The sequence below is a fragment of the Hippocampus guttulatus genome, chromosome 15 (genome assembly GCF_054856545.1).
Source record: "Hippocampus guttulatus isolate MCC_2025c chromosome 15, RoL_Hgut_1.0, whole genome shotgun sequence".
Classification (NCBI taxonomy): domain Eukaryota; kingdom Metazoa; phylum Chordata; class Actinopteri; order Syngnathiformes; family Syngnathidae; genus Hippocampus; species Hippocampus guttulatus.
Genome location: NC_141275.1, coordinates 12,275,376 through 12,293,910, shown reverse-complemented (window position 1 = coordinate 12,293,910; position 18,535 = coordinate 12,275,376). Strand labels below are relative to the sequence as shown.

At 42.7% G+C, this 18,535-nt stretch overlaps 1 protein-coding gene across 2 annotated transcripts in view; it reads left to right on the top strand.

Moving 5' to 3' along the window:
- The window catches only part of zbtb20 (zinc finger and BTB domain containing 20), a 34,872-nt gene extending 16,821 nt beyond the window's left edge, over positions 1–18,051 (top strand). Inside the window, exons 2-4 of one of the 2 annotated variants that reach the window (XM_086130653.1) lie at positions 1,675–1,799; positions 3,124–4,635; positions 5,768–18,051. In XM_086130653.1, coding sequence (XP_085986779.1) covers positions 3,144–4,635; positions 5,768–6,321 — 2,046 coding nt within the window. In that variant the 5' untranslated portion in view covers positions 1,675–1,799; positions 3,124–3,143 and the 3' untranslated portion in view covers positions 6,322–18,051. Of the gene's footprint in view, positions 1–1,674; positions 1,800–2,924; positions 4,636–5,767 lie in introns of those variants that run through there. The other variant, XM_086130652.1, reaches the window with a different exon arrangement.
- Positions 18,052–18,535: the final 484 nt, after the last annotated feature.

Genomic DNA, 18,535 nt, shown 5'->3' with positions numbered 1-18,535 from the left:
TTGCGGTGCGGAGCTCCTCAGGGCTTTGTCCCTGGCCCAGTTCTGTTCAACATTTGCATGCTGCCTGGGGAAATCTCTTCAAAGTTATCTGTTTCCATTTAATGCAGATGATACCCAAATTACCCATTTTGGCTTACAAACTGCCCTAAGGACATTCATACATTGTTGGCCTAAATATTTTTTTTTTAACAATTCAACTTGAAGTAGACTCAGGAATCTCAGCTCTACCCCTGCTCACTGTTGCATCATCTGCCATCCTAATACTCAATGCTTAAAATTCAAAGCCACCCCCACCCGAAAAAAAATCATAATTTACATCACTGCCAACTCCCCTCCCCAAGTCCTCCTTGTATTGTCACTACAATTAACCCCCCAAACGAAGCCGCCAGGATCGAAATGGGTACTTGAAATCTAGAGCAAATGACAACTTCGCTTTCAACGCTGCGTCGACTGTCTGTTCGTTTTGCAATTCTTTAAAATGTTTAGTTTAGTATCTCAAAATATCCGAAATGTCCTGCTTTGTCTTATGTGACTGACCTTTTTAACTCCTCGTCTATCAGTGTCTATGTGTCTCTGCATGTGTGTGTGTGTGTGTGTGTGTGTGTGTGTGTGTGCACGCGCCCAAAAGTGAGTTCCACTTGTGATCGCCCATTTCTGTTGAAAAGGCCGTTATCTGTCATAAAACTATCAACATGAAATACTAACAACACATGAATACATGAGGGGGAAAATACAGAGGTCACTTGACTGAAGTCAGATATACTTTTAATCTGCAGGATTTAACTCCCAAACGCATGAAAGTGTTGCTTTGGCTGCTATTTAGAAGAAAGACTGCAAATATGGAACGCCTCTGTTCAGTGTGGGAAATTTGATTGAGACACTAAAAGGAAATTTCACACTGCTTCAAATGATTTGCCCCCCCCCACCTCCCAGTGTGAGTGACCTAAAATGACACCATATTGCTTTTTTTTCCCCTGCCATGCCAAGTTTAGTTTAACTTTCTGCAGGCTGCCCTTTATATACAGTATTAAAGCTGCTGTTTAAGAGATTGCCTTCGCATCACCGAAAGCAGCTTGTCACATGCTTCGTGATGTTGAATGGCCGGCTTGTGCTTGCCAATGAATGTCTTGTGTGTTTAATATTGGGATTCATTTTTTGATTATTACAACTTGTAAGAACTGCACGACGTCTTTGTCTTGTTTGAGCTGTTGGAGATGAGAAAATAGCGCGCATGCACGCACGCACGCACGCACGCACTCACTCACTCTCTCTCTCTCTCACACACACACACACACACACACACACACACACACACACACATATGCACATACTGAGTGCATTAATTAATGTGGAATCAAGATCGTTTTTTTTTTTTTTATTTAAAGGGTGTGGTTTTGTTGCCCAGTGACTCAGATAACTGCTGAGAGACTAGCTATCTCCAATATAATTTTCAACCTTGTTGCTGAATTGCACACAGGACGGTCCATCTTTATTTTTTGTTTTAATTTGGCATTGAAAACTCTTCACACATCTGTTGCAGCATGTCGGAGGTAGACATTCGTGTTGCTTCGGGTCCATCAAGGGAGTGGCAATATCGATGTGATCTAAAGATTTGTCTTTGTCTTTTTTTTTTTCTTTCTCCCCTTCTTCTCTCCCCTGCAAACACTTTGGCAGAGCAACACATGATTTGGGAAGAGAGGACTGACAGCCTTGCCTAGCGCCCGGCCTCTGTTCAGCCATCTCCACCAGCAAACTGAAGCTTGACCCGCACTTCTTCACCAGCCGCACGTCATCTAACTGTGAGTTCCGTTTCTAGTTTTCACTATTCAACGGCAAAATACTCTTGATTATGCTCGATACCATCAACTCATTTGGTTCAGGATTTTGGATTATTAGGGCTATTCATTGATGATTATATGCTTTTACACTGACTGTTAATTTCACATCTATCATGCCCCAAATGCGCAAGTGGAATTTTGAAGCGTTTCTCAAAAGCTGTTTCCACCACCTCGCTGTGGTGATGCTTTATTTTTCCGTCTAATTTACTCGAAAAATGTTTCTTAGTCATCTTTACCCTTTGTTCAACAGTGTGAGCTCACGAACTACCTTTTAATATACATTTGCGCTCATACAATCGGGGCCCTTGTTTGTGGTTTCAATGATGCATTTTATTTATTTTTATTTTTTTAAAGGACGCGTTGTCTGAAATATCCTCCAGCTTCTCAGGTGATCATAAACTAAATATACCGCGTGTATATGAAGTTGTGCGAATGAACACATTTGAAGTAATTCACTTGTAATTTAAAACTAAGATTCCCTTGTATTTTGTAGCAAAACTTTGGAGGAGGAAAAAAAAATCCAAATATATAAAACGCTTCAAGATGAATCTTAAGCACACATTTTCTACGGCGGCACAGCCAGTGTGTCTTGAGTTTGGAAGCGCCATCATAGTGAGCACATGACCAACAAAAGAGTCCGCTTGTCCTCTGAGCCCTGTGCGCCACCCACTGGCGATTAAAGGAGCCTCCCTCTCACACACACACACACACACACGCACACAAAATAATCTTCAATACACTGCAAGGTTAAGACAAATGTACACTACCATTATTATTATTATTATTAATAATAATATTGCTATACATTTTCAGTGGAGTTAGATCTGAACCATATTGTAAATGTTACGTTCGCAGTTTTGAGTGGCGCATTCATATAAGACAAGAGTTACTGCTCTGGTTATGGTCCAAAGAAATATTTGGAGTGCTATGCACAATCCTCATATCATTTCATGACACTCCTTTTAAAATTCGATTGCAATGTACAAAAACACAATTTCATACGCAATGGAGGGCATCCGATGAATGAATACTATTTTTTTTAAGCCATAGTCATTTTAAGGTCCCCAAAAATGCTTGACTTGTTTTCCCGCTTGTGTTACAACAAAGCTTACATTTTATGCCTCAGTGTCCCCCCCCCCCCCCCCCTTCAGTCACGCGCGTGAGAGTTGCACCGAAGACCGCTTCTTATTGCAATTAGCAATTCCAGTATCAAGTGCAGTGTACCAAACGCGGCTGAATAATGCAGCGTCTCTCTAAATGAGGTGTGTCGCTGCCCCGTTTTCAGGTCACATCAGTTGCAAGGGGATGACCGAGCGCATTCATAACATCAATCTCCACAACTTCAGCAATTCTGTACTTGAGACCCTCAATGAGCAGCGCAACCGTGGGCACTTTTGTGATGTGACTGTTCGGATCCATGGAAGTATGCTGCGAGCTCACCGCTGCGTGCTGGCCGCTGGAAGCCCCTTCTTTCAGGACAAGCTGCTTTTGGGCTACAGCGACATCGAGATCCCTTCTGTGGTCTCGGTGCAATCCATCCAAAAGTTGATTGACTTTATGTACAGCGGGATTCTTCGCGTGTCTCAGTCGGAGGCCCTGCAGATCCTAACCGCCGCCAGCATCTTGCAGATCAAGACCGTCATCGATGAGTGCACTCGCATCGTGTCCCAGAATGTGGGCCTGGCGGGCCCGGGGGCCTTCCCCGTCATACCGGGAGACTCCGGCCAGGACACCCCCCGCGGCACGCCCGAGTCGGCCACATCCGGGCCGAGCAGCGACGCCGAGTCGGGCTGTATGCAAACGTCGTCCCAGCAGAACATGGATCGCGCCTACACGTCGCTCTACGCTTACTCGGGCCTCTCCAACGGCACCCGCGAGCGCTCCCTTTACATCAACCCCATGGCGACCAACTACGACCCGAGTGCCGGCGCTCAGAAAGACCAGCAGTCGCAGGATCCCCCCTGGATGAACCGCATCCAGGATCGATCCCAGCAGGTGGACCGCTTCATCTCCACGGCCGAGTCGACGCACTGTCGCAAGCAGTCCCGACCGGTCCGCCTACAAACGGGCGGCATGCACATCAAGCAGGAGGCCGAAGACGAGTACGGCTGCTTTGAGAACGTGGGCGACTGCCAGGTGGAGAACGACCACGCCGAGGGCGCGGTGAGGGAGTCCAAGGTGGAAAGTTTCGACTCGGGTGTCAGCTCCTCCATCAGTACTGAGCCAGACGCCATGGAGCAGCAGCCCTACCTGAGCTTTAACCGGGAGGGGGCCGCCGCCGGCGGCGAAGGCGGCCAGGTGCAGATCGAGGTCAACGACTCGTCCCCGGAGCAAGCGCAGGAGCCCGACGAGGGCGACCAGAGCCACGGCACTAGTGACGGTTCCTTGATGCACCCCCTGCCCAACGCCATCATGACCCAATCCCTGGCCAGCACACAGCACTACCTGCGGCAGGTCGAGTCACACACCAGCAATCTCCGAATGCCGCACACCGTGACCAGCAATTCCCAAGTGTTGGGCGCCGGCAGCACCTTCTTGCCCACGCTCTTCCCCTCGCAGCCGACCCGAGACAGCAAGTCTTTCATTTACCTTTCCGGCCAGCAGCAGGCCCAGTTTGTGACCGTGCCGCCCCCCGCCATACCATCGTTCCCCAACGCCATGGCCGTGCCGCCGCCGCCATCCCAGCAGCAGCAGCAGGCCATGGGCCAGGGGGAGAAGAAACCCTATGCATGCACTCTCTGCTGTAAAACCTTTACCGCAAAACAGAACTACGTCAAACACATGTTTGTGCATACCGGTAAGTGCCGTTTGCGTTCACATTTTTTCCAAACACACATATATGGCAAAACCAAAATAGTACTTTGTAGAGCAGAGTGACAAGGCGGCGAGCGAGGATTGAGGTGATCGTTTGGAAATAATGCCATTACCTAGAAAATGACAGTACATGGATTACATAAATAGGCGAGCTTCATTTGAACCCCCCCAAACAATCGGAGACAAATTGCATCAACCGAACAAACGTAGCAAGACGCGCTGACTTGTTAAAGTGAGAAACGCGCGCAAACTTGTGAGCGCCGTTTCATCATTTACAATTTGAATCCAGCAGAGGTAAGAGTTGCCGTCAAATATCCGCACGGCCGCTGCAAAATTTACGAGTCGTTGATTAAAAGAAGAGCAATTACGACGAGAACAATATTGAAAATATAAATTGGCCGAATGTTAACCGCGTCACTTTTTGCCTCTCTTTGAGTTCGTTTTCAAAAAGTGTCACAACAATAGCGCACGTGACACTTTTTAACTCTTCAAAATTCAACCCCAGACTATTATTGAAGCGTATTTGTGATTATTTTATGTACGTGCTATAAATACGGAGAACCCGCCCCTCCCCCCACACACCCTACCCCCCATTTGACTTTGAATCACTGAAGCCAATCATGTCGATTGAGAATGCTCGTCATTTCAATTTAGGTAAAGTAAGTCTAGACATAAATGTCTCTCCAGCCAGACACAAAGCGAGTTTTAATGCTTCCCCCACCGGTGGCCTTGAGGCGTCCACTAGATGAAGTCAGCAGGAGCATTAACTTTGAATTGTCGGCTTGCTGACGAGCTCATATTCCTTAATGAAACGGCGACTGGACACCTTCTGTTTGGCTTCAAGTGCCGACGACATGCACGGCGCTGCAGATTTGTGCAAATGACCACTGTTGGCTTTGTCGTGTGTTTGTTGATGCCACGAACAGATGGAGGCGCTTCAGACTCAGATAAGGAAAGGGAAAACCTTTTTTTTACATTCGCAAGTTTCTCTCTCTCTGCTGATGAGAATATGGTTAAATACGGGTACAGATCGATGTCTTTTTTTTTTTGTCATGCTTCTGTGGGACCATTCAGGATATCAGCGTATCTCCCGTTTGTCTTTCATGCCCACGCAGGAGAAAAGCCTCACCAGTGCAGCATCTGCTGGCGCTCGTTCTCCCTGAAGGATTACTTAATCAAGCACATGGTGACCCACACAGGGGTGCGGGCCTACCAGTGCAGCATCTGCAACAAGCGCTTCACCCAGAAGAGCTCGCTCAACGTCCACATGCGGCTGCACCGTGGCGAGAAGTCCTACGAGTGTGTCATCTGCAAAAAGAAGTTCTCTCACAAGACCCTGCTGGAGCGCCACATGGCCTTGCACAGCACAGGCAGCGCCATCGCGGGGCTGACGGGCCCCGCCGGCAACCCCGGCCCCGTTTCCATCCCAGTCTCCATCCCCATCCCCCTGCCCATGGCCGTCCCCGAGCCCGGCGCCGGGGTGGTGGCCCTGGCCATGCCCGTGAGCGGAGGAGCGGGAGAAGGGCCCGGGGTCCCGACGGGAGTGGGCGTGGCGGCCGAGGCCAGCTGCCAAGAAGGGACCACCTACATGTGTTCCGTCTGCCCCGTCAAGTTCGACCAAATGGAGCACTTCAACGACCACATGCGAATGCATGTCTCCGACGGATAAGTACAACCGGATAAACTTCTCCAAAAGAATGACAAACAAAATGGCACTAGATTTTCCTTTTTCTTCTTTTTGAGGTATGGAGAGTAACGAGTACAGACACTGGCACATTAAGTTTCCCAAAAGGAAAAAAAAGAAAAAAGAAAAAAAAAGATTCTCCTTTTTGTTATTCTAAATAAACAAAAAGATGGTGGCCTTAAGGCTTAGTAGTTTGATACTGATCTACTGGATGGATCTGAACTACGGGCCTCTAAATGTATGATTTCCTAAAATACTGATTTATGTGTTGAACACTACCGAAAGGCCTACGAAAGAAACATACACACAAACACACCTTTAGCGTAGGTCTATCTGAGCGAATATAAATGTGTGTCGTGTGTGCATCTGCATGTGTCTGTGTGTGCGCGCGCGTGTGTGTGTGTGTGTGTGTGTATGAGAAAGAGAGAGAGAAATGCCATTTAAAATGGCAGTTGTGAACCCATACTGACCAGTTTGGAAACGTTAGAAGTCCAAACTTACTGTGGTATAATTTACAACAACAATAACATTAAAAAAAAAAATCAGCTGGGTGGGGCTACACATTCCCTCTAAAATACTAACAGTCACAAGATTGCCTTCTAAAGTCAATTTAAAAAAAACAACAACAACACACAAGCAAGAAAGTAGTAAATTTGACACTGGGTTTTATTTATTCCTATGGTATTGAGATATTTTGATGCCGCTGTTGTTAAGGTACAAATTTCAATCACTTCCCGTCAAAGATTTGCGGGAATAATATTTCGTATGTTTTTGTAATTGTCCATGCATTTTTAATGGTTTCGTTGACTTAATTAGACTGTGTTTATGAGACGGAGTGGAAAAAAAATAACAAAACAAAAACAAAAAACGTTTTTCAATACTCATTTGCATACACTGCCACTAATCTCCTAAAAGACTGTTAGTCAAGGCTGCGCCAATCATAAAATGAGTGTGATTTTTAAAAAAATATATTTTTCCCCCTGTCTTTTTTAATACTATTTTCTTTCTCTGCCTTTTTTCCATTTACAGTTAGAGCAGCTCGGAGTAAGAGACTAGGCTCTCTTTACTCCGTATTTGCTGCACCTCCACTTCCATCCGACTGCGATGGGCTGGAGGTTTTAAAACAAGATTTGTCTCTCAAACTACCGGTATTGTTGTTATTGATTATCCTACATGGTTATTCATTTTCCTTTCACTCTATTATGCACCTGTGGGAGGGGAGGGTGGGGGTGGGGGGGTTGAGGTTGGCTGTGGATTTGAACAGTGTTAAGGAGAGAGACATTCAATTACAATCCCAATTTGTTATTGAAATAATCGCCATCTGATTGGAGGATACAACCTGGTCATGATTTTTTGCAAAGCCGTCTTAGTGATGGGAGCTTCATAACACACTCTCAATGTGTCACTGCCAAATAGCCGGCGACGTTTTCAAAGGAAAATTTGGAGAAGTACATCTCCAACATAATTGCAAATATATATATATATATATATAAAATGGTATACATTCCAATTTTTCTAAAAGCTTGGACACACGTGTACAGATTACATTTGGAAGTTAGTGTGCGTAAGATGTCATTCATGCGTCATAACAGCACGTATTTGGATTTTCACATTTTCACCTAAATAGGACACCCGACATACACAATATACACACACGCGCACACACACACACTGTATCGTGAGTGTGTCTGTGTGTATAAAAATACACACACGCACATTGTGCAACTGAAGATTTTGATCCTTTGTGTGAGCAAAAAACTTTTGTCGTGATGTTGCTCACAATACAGCAGATATCAAATCAACACACACACACACAACGTGCGACTTTGCACAGTTTCATAAAATGCCTGTGCTTGGTATTTAATCATATTCGTTCAATGAAATATGATTTTCTTTTAGTCAATTTTAAAATCGGGAAAGAAAAAAAAACAATCACTTCAACAAAAAAAAAAAAAATCTTGATAAGTGGACTGCGTTATTTTCTCGCATATATGTTGCACTGCTTAAACCAATAAGTGCACTACTGCTAACAGAGGTATAGTTTTAGAAAAAGAGGATTTTTTTAAACAAACAATAAAAAAATGAATAATAATCTAACATTTGGTTATAGAGTTCACGTGTTAGCATAGCTTTGTTTCAATTTTAAAGTAATCCAGCGGTTCTTGGCTTTCGTTATTGCTTGCAGTGACCTACAGTATATCAATCCATATACTGTTTGTACAGTACTTGTGCCGTTTTGATGCAAGCATTTATTTAAATATGTAAAAATGACCTGTGCTTTTTTTTTTTTTTTTTTTTTTTTTTTAATGGAGTCACTTCCCTAGAAACTCAATAAATCAATTGTGTTTCTTTTCGAGACAGAATTTTCCTGAGAGCCAAACAGTGAAACGGCGACAGTAATAATCACGGCAACTTCTGTCTGACTCGGCGCTAGTGATGATAACAGCCATTATCACACTATGAATAATAATAATAATAATAATACATTTATTATTGTGCGTATGAGTGTGCGTGTGTAACATAGATGATAAAAATGTGTCCTAGTACAACTTTTTTGGGTGGGCGTGGAAAGGTGATGGAATGCAGCTTCTTTGATAATACTGTAGTGTGTCCGTGGGTCGTGCACCGTTTGTGTCCTTTCCTTCCTTTCGTGGGTGTCGTCTGTCCGTGTGCTCTTTTTAGCCGAATCAAACTGTTGATGAAGTGAAATCTCTTGACCTTTGTAGGGCTTCCTTTGCAATATGCAGCGCAGGTACATGACGGGGAGCAGCTCCTCGGGCCACACACCGTTTGGGCTCGTAACACACTTTGGAAACATGAGTCGGACGTCCGAAAACTTTTGGACTCCAGATTTCGTCCAACCGCAACTGAGATTCTATACTGCGGTTTCTCTTCTATCCCCATGTGAACATTTTCTTTCACATGTACCCCCCCCCCCCCCCCGTCTCAGTGATGGTGCGCGTTCTTAGCCTAAAAACACACACACGCACACCCCTATGATATGTATATATGGTGCGGTCCCGGTGTTGTAGCTGTCGCTGCCAGGATGGCAAAACGTGCTGCATGCTAGTGCTCTCGTTGTCTCGACACAGCACGTGGAGGGTCATCTCTTTGCCTTAACAGACAATGCACTAAATAGTCGATGTAAGCAAACTGCCGAGTTCTTCTTTTTATTTTTGTCTCGCCACACTTTTGGGCTCACGGCGTTTTGTCGCCAGCCCGGCCGAGCACTGCCAAATCTCCACGTCATCTTTCAAGCGCAAAGGCAGACAGGTTTCCGTGTGACGTACGTTACGTATTTCAGTGATTTCGCATTCCTTTCGCGGCGGCCCGCTTTTTTTTTCCTTTTTTTTGTTGCTGCATAGTTTGTGTAAACACATATATCTAATGCACTATAGACTGTAGCTAGATGAGTACAGCCAGCTTTGTGGTATCAATGGTCTAAATAGTAGGTTCAGTAGCTTGTCGTTGGCTTTGGAAAATATTTCATTTCGGAATTACACTATAAGCGTGTCTCGCTATCATTTTTATGTTGTTGTTGTGGTGCTGGTGGTAGTTTTCTGGAATAATAAAATCTCTCCGGACGAGGGCGACTAACTCATCCCATCGTCAGTGGTTGTATAATAAGATTGGAAGGAACGCAGACTTCTTGTTCGTCTTCTCCCCGGTGCGCATTAGCTTCCCTTTTCACTCTCCATTCGTTAGACAGTACGGTATCTTCTCGATTCCCACTTTTTCGGATTCTTGTGGCGGTGCCACACGAGCTTTTCTTGGTGTTGCGAAAGAAAAATGTGTACAAATGGTTTTGAAAAGTTGCAGCCCCTTTTGGAAAGGAGGCTCCTTTTGCTCCTTTCTTGTAGTTTTAGCTAAGGGAGATGTTTTGTTTTTTTTGTTGATTTGTTGTTTTTAGTGGGGTGGGGGGCGCAAATTTTTGGCTTGTTTTCCAGAACAAACCCTATTGAATGCTAGATACCAATCTTGCAGCTGTTTGTATTGTGTTCACCAATCACATGACATGTTTTATTTATCATAGCGTAGAGATTCGGGGTGGACGGTGCGTCGTTTTATCTTTCTAGCTGTACGTTCGAGTCTTCATTTAATCACAATACTCCTTTCGATCATCCTGCTTCGTTGTTCTGGCTCACACGCAGTCCGCTGGTGTCGTTTAATACGAAGATGTCGCTTTTCGCCCGGCGCGGGTGGAGGGTCTTCAAGTAACTATCGAGTCAACGTGGTTCGCGGCGACAGAAACGGGCTTTTGCATTGAGGTGAAAAACACAGGACGGGAATGGTGAGGGGGTTCGTTGTCGCGTCCGTCTTGCCGGTTGTCTCCATCGGTTTTTCGTCGCTCGAGCTCGAATTAAGTCACAGTTCAGAATCAAACGTATACGTCACAGCTTTTTTTTTATCCGCTCTCCTACAGCGCACACATCAGTGTGAAACAGATAACCTTCTGACAAAAAGATATTTATATATAAATATATATAAATGTATATAAAAGAATCACCTTCTCCACACAGTTGAATGCATTTTTCCCTTGCGGGATATCGGGAATACGTCGATCAAGTGCCTATCCATACATTCAGCAACTATACAGAATTTTCATAGTTTTTCTCTCCTACATTGCACAGATACAATATATACACACAATGGTCTATTTAGTTAAAAATATACGGCAGTATTTATACGAGTAGAACCCGGTGGTGGTAGTGGTGGTGGTGAGTGCATCCGAACCCTTTAAAAGAGCTGAAACATTCTCTTGCCATCGAGTCAAAGCAGAGTGTTCCGTTATTTTACGAGTGGAGGATTCAAAGATATCAAAGATGCACAATCGCTGACAAATGGCTGACCGCCATTTTTTTTTTTCTTCTTCTTCTTTTTCCTTCTTGCACGTCACTCACGTTGGCGAGTGGCTTGGTGAGCCGGCCGCGCGGGTCTTACCCTGACTCGGGAGTCGGCGTGTGTAAATATCAGCGCAACTCCAGATGTTTGTTTAGACCCGTTAACGCGGCGGCGGCCTTCGTAAGTAGATTAGCGAGACCATTCGCTTGCCGGTGTCAAAGTACGGCGGGTGCCCTTTGAACTCCATGATAGGGTGCCATATATACAGCCCGATGCCAAATTCCCTCATCGAATATTGATGAATGCTTTATCTTATCGGACTGTCTTCCTGCCCAACGTACAAGCCGCACAACGGAGCGACGTGTAAAAAGAAATGAGCAAATACTTTTTTTTTTTTTTTTTTAAACCCCATCTTTTGGAGGAAAAGTCTTGTAATCAGATTAGAAAATGGTGTGAACACAACACAGGATTATCGCACAAAGGTCTCTCTTTGTGTCAGACGTGAAGTTTTCGGATGGCGATGACGGCGTGGCTGCGAGATTAAAGGTTTTGGACCGGCTCATTATTGTGTCCCCTGCGGACTAATTACCACACTTTCATTCTCCCGCCCGGTCGAACGTGCCAAATTGAAAATTTTAGGGGGGTGGGAACACTTCGCATTAAAACTACCATTGTTAATTAGTACAAAGGACTATTAAGGCCACACGGAAAAGGGGAAAGGAGAAAGAAAAGGAATTGTGGTCCAAAAACAAACCTTTTTTTTGAAAGGTAAAAGTTGTTTTGAGAATTAAATTTAAAAAAAAGCAGTCACTCTGTCTCAAGAGCGCCGCCATATACGTATTCATGAGGTAATACAGTCGAACCTCGTTACAACGCACCCCGAGGGACATCACGAATCGGTCCGTTCCAACGCTCGTTCGTTGTAACCCTTTCCAATAAAATGGCCGCCAGCGACGACGTATAATAGAGTGTGAGCATTTGTAGATGTAAAAACATGAATGTGTGATCACAGTGTAAACATGTCAATTCCAAATAAGCGGATGTGAAGAAAAATAAAATGATCAGACACGAAACAAACAACTGTAGCCTTCCTACTTCATCTCTGAAAAAAAATTAAGTCAGCAAGTGAAAAGTGCCTGCTCCAGTTCAAGATGTGCCGTAACCCGAAGCCATTGACGATCATCTGTCGGCCTCGAACTCTTGTCGCTGTTACGGATGATTGTCGAAATCGTCGACTTTGCCCTTTCGAAAGTGAGAGAATAATTTCAGCCATCGCAGACAGCCCAAATTTGCTTCCGTTGACCAGGCGTGTTTTCAGACCAGGTGCGCCGTGCCTCCTCCGGAAGTGCGACGATGTACGAGTCGATCGCGCACTGTACATTTTGTTCGTAAGCAAGGTCGCGGCGGCAGTTAGCTTCCCGCGGTTCGTTGCAACGAAGGCCTTTTCACTAGTGGGTGGGACCAATCTGGTCATTCTAATCAAGTGTACGTTGTAAAGGTGTCCGCTGTCGGCAAAATCAGAATATGGAAAATGAATTTTGTGAAATCGGGACTTTGAAATGTGAACGCTATCGGGTTGGAAACGTCGTGAATGGGGTACGCTGAGAAGAGGTTCGACTTGTATCACTAAATATTTGTTTTAAAAAAACACACAAACACTTTTGATTGAAAATTTTACAGAGCCATGCATATTTTGGTGACTTTATTGGGGCACTAATACTCGGTAAATTCAGAAAATTGAGAAGAATCCCATTCAACCTCCTGAAGTGATTGCCTCCACTTTGATTCTTTAAGTCCTCCATCATTCGTCGTTTTTAAGAATAGGAGAAAACAGCTATGACAATACACCAATGCTTTTTTTTTTTTTTTGGAAGGCTTCGTTTCATTGACATTCAAAATCATCAGCGGTATAGGCAACGTGATAACTCGTCCCTTTCATCCGCCCATCAGTCACACACACCCGCACCTCATATACACGCTCTCTCTACATCCACCCGCATTTTCTTGATGAGTGTTTTTCTGCACAACCCTTTCCCGTTTTTTTTTTTTTTTTCCCAAGCATCTGCCGCCACCGTCGTAAAGGTCGACAGCAGTGCTTCTCAAACTTCTCACCCCTGATCCCACCTCCACAAACGTCACCAGAAAAATAACGATACTCAAATATAGATGATCCCCCGTTTCGACTTTGCCACAATATGGACTTAATTCAATGGAATAGCATTCAAATTTTTTGACTGTCTTTGTAAGTTGCTGGCATAGATGGATGAACAAGCAATACGGTTATTCTGACAAAATCCCCGCGGCACCTATGATGATTTCTCGGGTTCGGAATCACTGGTGTAAATAACATGATCGCACAGTTTGAACATTAACACGGTGCCGAAATAAAAGACGATTAAAGCTGTATTTGAATAATGGTTCCATTCAAATGTATTGCACAGAAAAGTGGCATTAAAAAAAAAAAAAAGCTTTTAAATTTTTTTAAATGAATTGTACTTAAAAGTTAAATACAACTCAACTGTAAATCTACTATACTCCATTATTTAACAAAAACTAAATAAAAACATACATTAAAAGAAAAAATAATTTAGTGATTCCTTCACCTACCACGAGAGGGAGCCCACATATTAATCGTGGTGCTCGTGCCGCGGTTTGAGAATCACTGATTATGTTCATTTGGGCTCAGCTCAATTGCATTCCTGTTCAATCCGGAACATTCCAGCCAGTGTTACCCTTCAACCCCCCCCCCCCCCCCACACACACACACAAACAAAAACAAATAACCTTTATTTCATTTCATCTCGAGTTGTGAGCCTCTGTGGACACCGTCCACTACAATGCCGATTGATGTTTGGCTGTCATTATTATTATTTTTTTTCCCCAAGTCCAATTGGCGAGGGCAAACCCGAACTAGACATTGGTGGTTCACACAAACCAAAGACGAGGGTTGAAATTGTCGATTATTTGGGAGAAAAGAACATTTCTTTTAGTTTTTCTTTCTTTCTTGTTTTTTTTTTGGGGGTTATAAATGGCATAAAGCGTAACGTTTAGTTGTAGTTTTGTGCTTGTCTTCATTGGTAGACTAAATTAGATTTTCTATTCAAAAATGCTACAAATCTATTTAAAATAATTTTTGGGGGGATGTTTGAATCTATAAATCCACATGAATTCTTCTCGTGACAAACAGCTTTCGTTGGACATGTGCGCCATCCTCACTTTCAACTTTTCTGTGGACGCCTCACCTTCACGTTGTAGTACATTGAACAGATCGCAGTTTTCTCGTATTTACTCTTTGTACCCCCCATCCTAAATATTGGATCTCCACATTTTAAAGGCTCTCGCAGCAACAACAAAACTAACATCGCAACTTTTGAAATACGTTCTACTTGAGATGGACCAAGATGTTAAGTTTGCACATATTTGTCGGTTACCAAGCCAAAAACCCGAAGAGAATGGGCGGCGGCAAAGGAAAATTCACCTGATCGTTATGAGACGGTATATTTTTTGTAACGACAAAACATCAATCATCCTGAAAAAGTTTTTGGTCTAGATCAGAGGTGTCAAACTCATTTTAGTCGAGGGCCAATTTGGAGTTGCGTCTTCCATCGGAGGGCCGTTATGACAATGAAACCACCAAATTATTACTTGTACGCAACATATTAATAGATAACTAGTTTTGAAATCAGTCAAGTCAATTATAATAGTTTTGTTCAATTATTGTTCAAGTGAGTCGAAACAGGGTAGCCAAAATTTGTGCAAAATCTCAACGTTATTTATTACACATGACAATTTGACATTTCGGCACCGATTTTAGCAAGTTGACACGATTGATTTACTTTTGCGGGCCACATAAAATGACCTGGCGGGCCGGATCTGGCCCCCGGGACCTCGAGTTTGACACCTTGGTGTAGATGCTTTCACTCTCGGCTCTCAAAATAGGAAACGGAATCGTGGTCTTTTTGATGAAAATCCGAATTGCTTCAATTTACGAGGCGAGCACTTTCTCCTTTTGCTTTCTTTCAGTCATCGGTCTTTTTGTTGCCGCTTTATCTTGTTTCTAGATAACTTTCTTATTTTTGGGGGGAGTAAACTCAGTTGTTGATTTTGTTTCTGCTTAAATTAGCTTGCTGTCTTATTATTAACCCCCTCTCCCCCTCCCGGAAAAGCAAAACAAAACAAAAACTTGTCCGAAGTGGAGCTGTTGTCGTAAATGGTGGTTCAAGATGACATCAAATGAAACAACCCTGAGATATATGCTGCAGTAATGTGGTTTTTTTTTTGACGTTACTATTTTAATATTGTTCTGAAACGAGCTTGTTTGAAATGTTTCCACTGCTGTTCTGAAATAGGGAAAAGCAATTTTTCAGTCTGCCCATGGAGTTTTTTTTATTTATTTTGATTTTTTATTTTTGTGAGGGGTGGGTGGGGGGGTGTAATATGATTTGTCAAACACTGGACTGGAGTGAGTTTTCCAACATTTCCAAGCTGAGCAATGTATCTGACAGACATGACTGCACATGACGTGAGGGCGGGGCTTCGTTCGAGTTTGAGTGAGACGTCAAGACATTTCTTTTTGTTGGGGCGAGGGGGTGTATACCCGTGTAGGTGACCCGCTCTTCCCACATTGTCGCCTGCTAACTAGGGGGGTAGGGGGGTGGGTGATTGGCATGATCATCAATTCATTCATTGATTGGTCGGAAATCTGCAGAGGGTGCAAAATTGCTTGTTGGTTAGCTACTGAGTCCAAAAGAAGTGCACTAGAGTTGGTTTTGGAGGAGTTCAGAACTGTTTTTTTAGGTTTGTTTTCTCGGGGGGGGGGGGCAGTTGCTCGTCAAATGTTTAATTTTTTAATGAATACGAATCCTAATTTCCCCCTTACTCCACTGCCTATCCCTACTAGTGACAGATTCCATTGACAAGACATGATAAAGGGATATTATTCCATGTGACGGACAAGATTGGACGCCTTCTTGCTATGGTCAAGCCGATAATAACAAAATTGTCTCATTGTTCCACTTTCTCAAACCAGAAAAGAAATTTGCACTATAAGACTCATTTTGGTCTTCTTTTATCAAAAAAGAAAAAAGCAATAGAATTCACTGAACACCTTGTGGGAACCATGGTTTGTTTTTGGGGCGTCCGTCGTGGGACACGTTGATGTTTTCCACTTTTGAGGGGCATTAAAGTGTCGCTTCCTCCTGGCTTTTGCGGGGGGCGGGGGCAATGTAATGAGGGAAGGGATCCATCTTCAACTCGCGTCGTGTAAACAAATGAAAAAGTTTGCTTATTTGGTCGTTTTGACTGTTTTGTTTTATTTCCTTTTGAGATCTAGAATGTTCCAAAAAAAAAAAAAATCAAATGCACCTTTTTGTGATATAAACTTCATTGGCTGCATCCACCAAAATTGTTTGTTTTTTTATTATGTCCCACCATCAAGGTCTGACCTTGACATAAATTATTGTTTAGTGTGTTTTAAAAAAAACAAAACAAAAAAAAGTCACCAGCCAACGTGGCTTTGTAGCTTTTCTTCCTGTTCCCACCGCTTTGTCTGGTGTCACGGTTTGTCCGACTGTGTTGCGTGTTCGAGGAAGCATAAGTACGTGCCTTCTTGTAATCTCGTTATTATTGAGAAGCTGAAGCCAGCCAATTGTGTTTGCACTAAAAACCAAATTGCTTTTTTTTGTGTGTGATGTAGACTATTTAAAGCGAGCTTGTTGCGTCACTTTAAAAGAAAAAAAAAACGTACAGTATGCATGAGGGTAGATTGGCCCATTTGTCGACCTGTAAACAAAACCAGTGCAGCTTCTTGAGGATCTTGTGAATATATCTCGGCTTTCAATTCCATCTCCTTTAGTCATCCAGTTTGTCACAGTTTCAATTGTTGAAACAAACAAAACAAAAAAAAACAAAAAAAAAGATTTAAAAACAAACAAACAGGCAATACCATAACTAAAATCCATCTTTTATGTTCACATACCACAATCAGAGAGTTACACATTCTTTTTTTTTTTCTTTTTTTTTCCAATCCACGGAAAAGCATGAGGTTGCCTCGAGACTCTTGGTCAATTTAATTTTATTTTACGTGTATTTATTGCATATTTTCTCAACATCTAATAAAAATTTTAAAAAAGCGAAGTAACGTTCATGTGTTTTGAGTCTTAAAATGCACCTTATTCATGTCAGTCCATGGGAAAACAAAAGAATAATGATTTTTTTTTTTAAAGAAAAAAAATGCTGGCAATGTAATATCTCTAATTTAGCACCTTACTACACAGCATGTTTTCACTTTATGCCAGTTTAGCTCTTCTTTCATTTGGAATCTCGGATTTGTGCGACTTGTTCATTCGTGGGATGTGCCAAAGTTTGGAGGCGATCTCCCCAACTGTTGACACTTATCAGTTTTCTTTCTTTTTGTTCTTTTTTTTTCTCCTCTTCCTCCTGCTCCTCCTGCTTCAGTTATCGCAAACTTTCCTATAACAAGTGTGTGGAATCGATTTATCTCAGCAAACAGTATCATAACTTGCCATTTTACAATAAGCCCTGTATTTCACCTATATTTACCAGTGATGTGTATTCGTTATTATAAAGAAAAATAGCCGTAAAAGCTTCATTATGTTACACAATATTGTGACTTTTTTCGAAAAACTGTGAAGACTTATCTTGCATATACTTTATACAGAAGTATTAAGCCTTAATACAAAAGACTAAAAAAAGTGTGGAAGAATAAACTGATTGTTGCTAAGTAAGGATGATTTTTGTAAATGTTACCAGCACTTTTTTTGTAATTTTCACTCTCTGAGGTATTGTACAAGTTCGAGCTGTTTGTGAAGTTTGATTATGAAGGAATAAAAACGAGTACTTTCCTGTACTTCACACCATGTTTTGTCGGCCTTTTTATTTCTTTCGCAATTCTCACCGATGACAAAATACGACGGAAGCGGCGGGAAGGTCGAACACAATGCATCACATTTCCCCATAGGGGCATCATGAAAATCAAAATGAGGTGATCAAACAAAACATTTTTAAACGCTCTTCACGTGAATGAGGAGTGAGGGTATAATAACAATGAAAAGCACTTTTTTTTAAAAATACATTAACTGTCACGCAAGTATAAAAGTATTTTTCCACAAACATCAACAGAGCAGCGTATTTAATTGTACCGTTGAATATTCAGATTTTTTTTTCTGTTCTTCGAAAGCAGGGGTCGGGAACCTTTTTGATTAACCAAGCCGAAAAAAAACGACCATGTATATAGTAAGGCGTTTTAGCCGAAAAATAACGACCATGTATAGGAGGGCGTTTTTAGCTGAAAAAAACAACCATGTATTGTAAGGCGTTTTTAGCCGGAAAAAAAAAG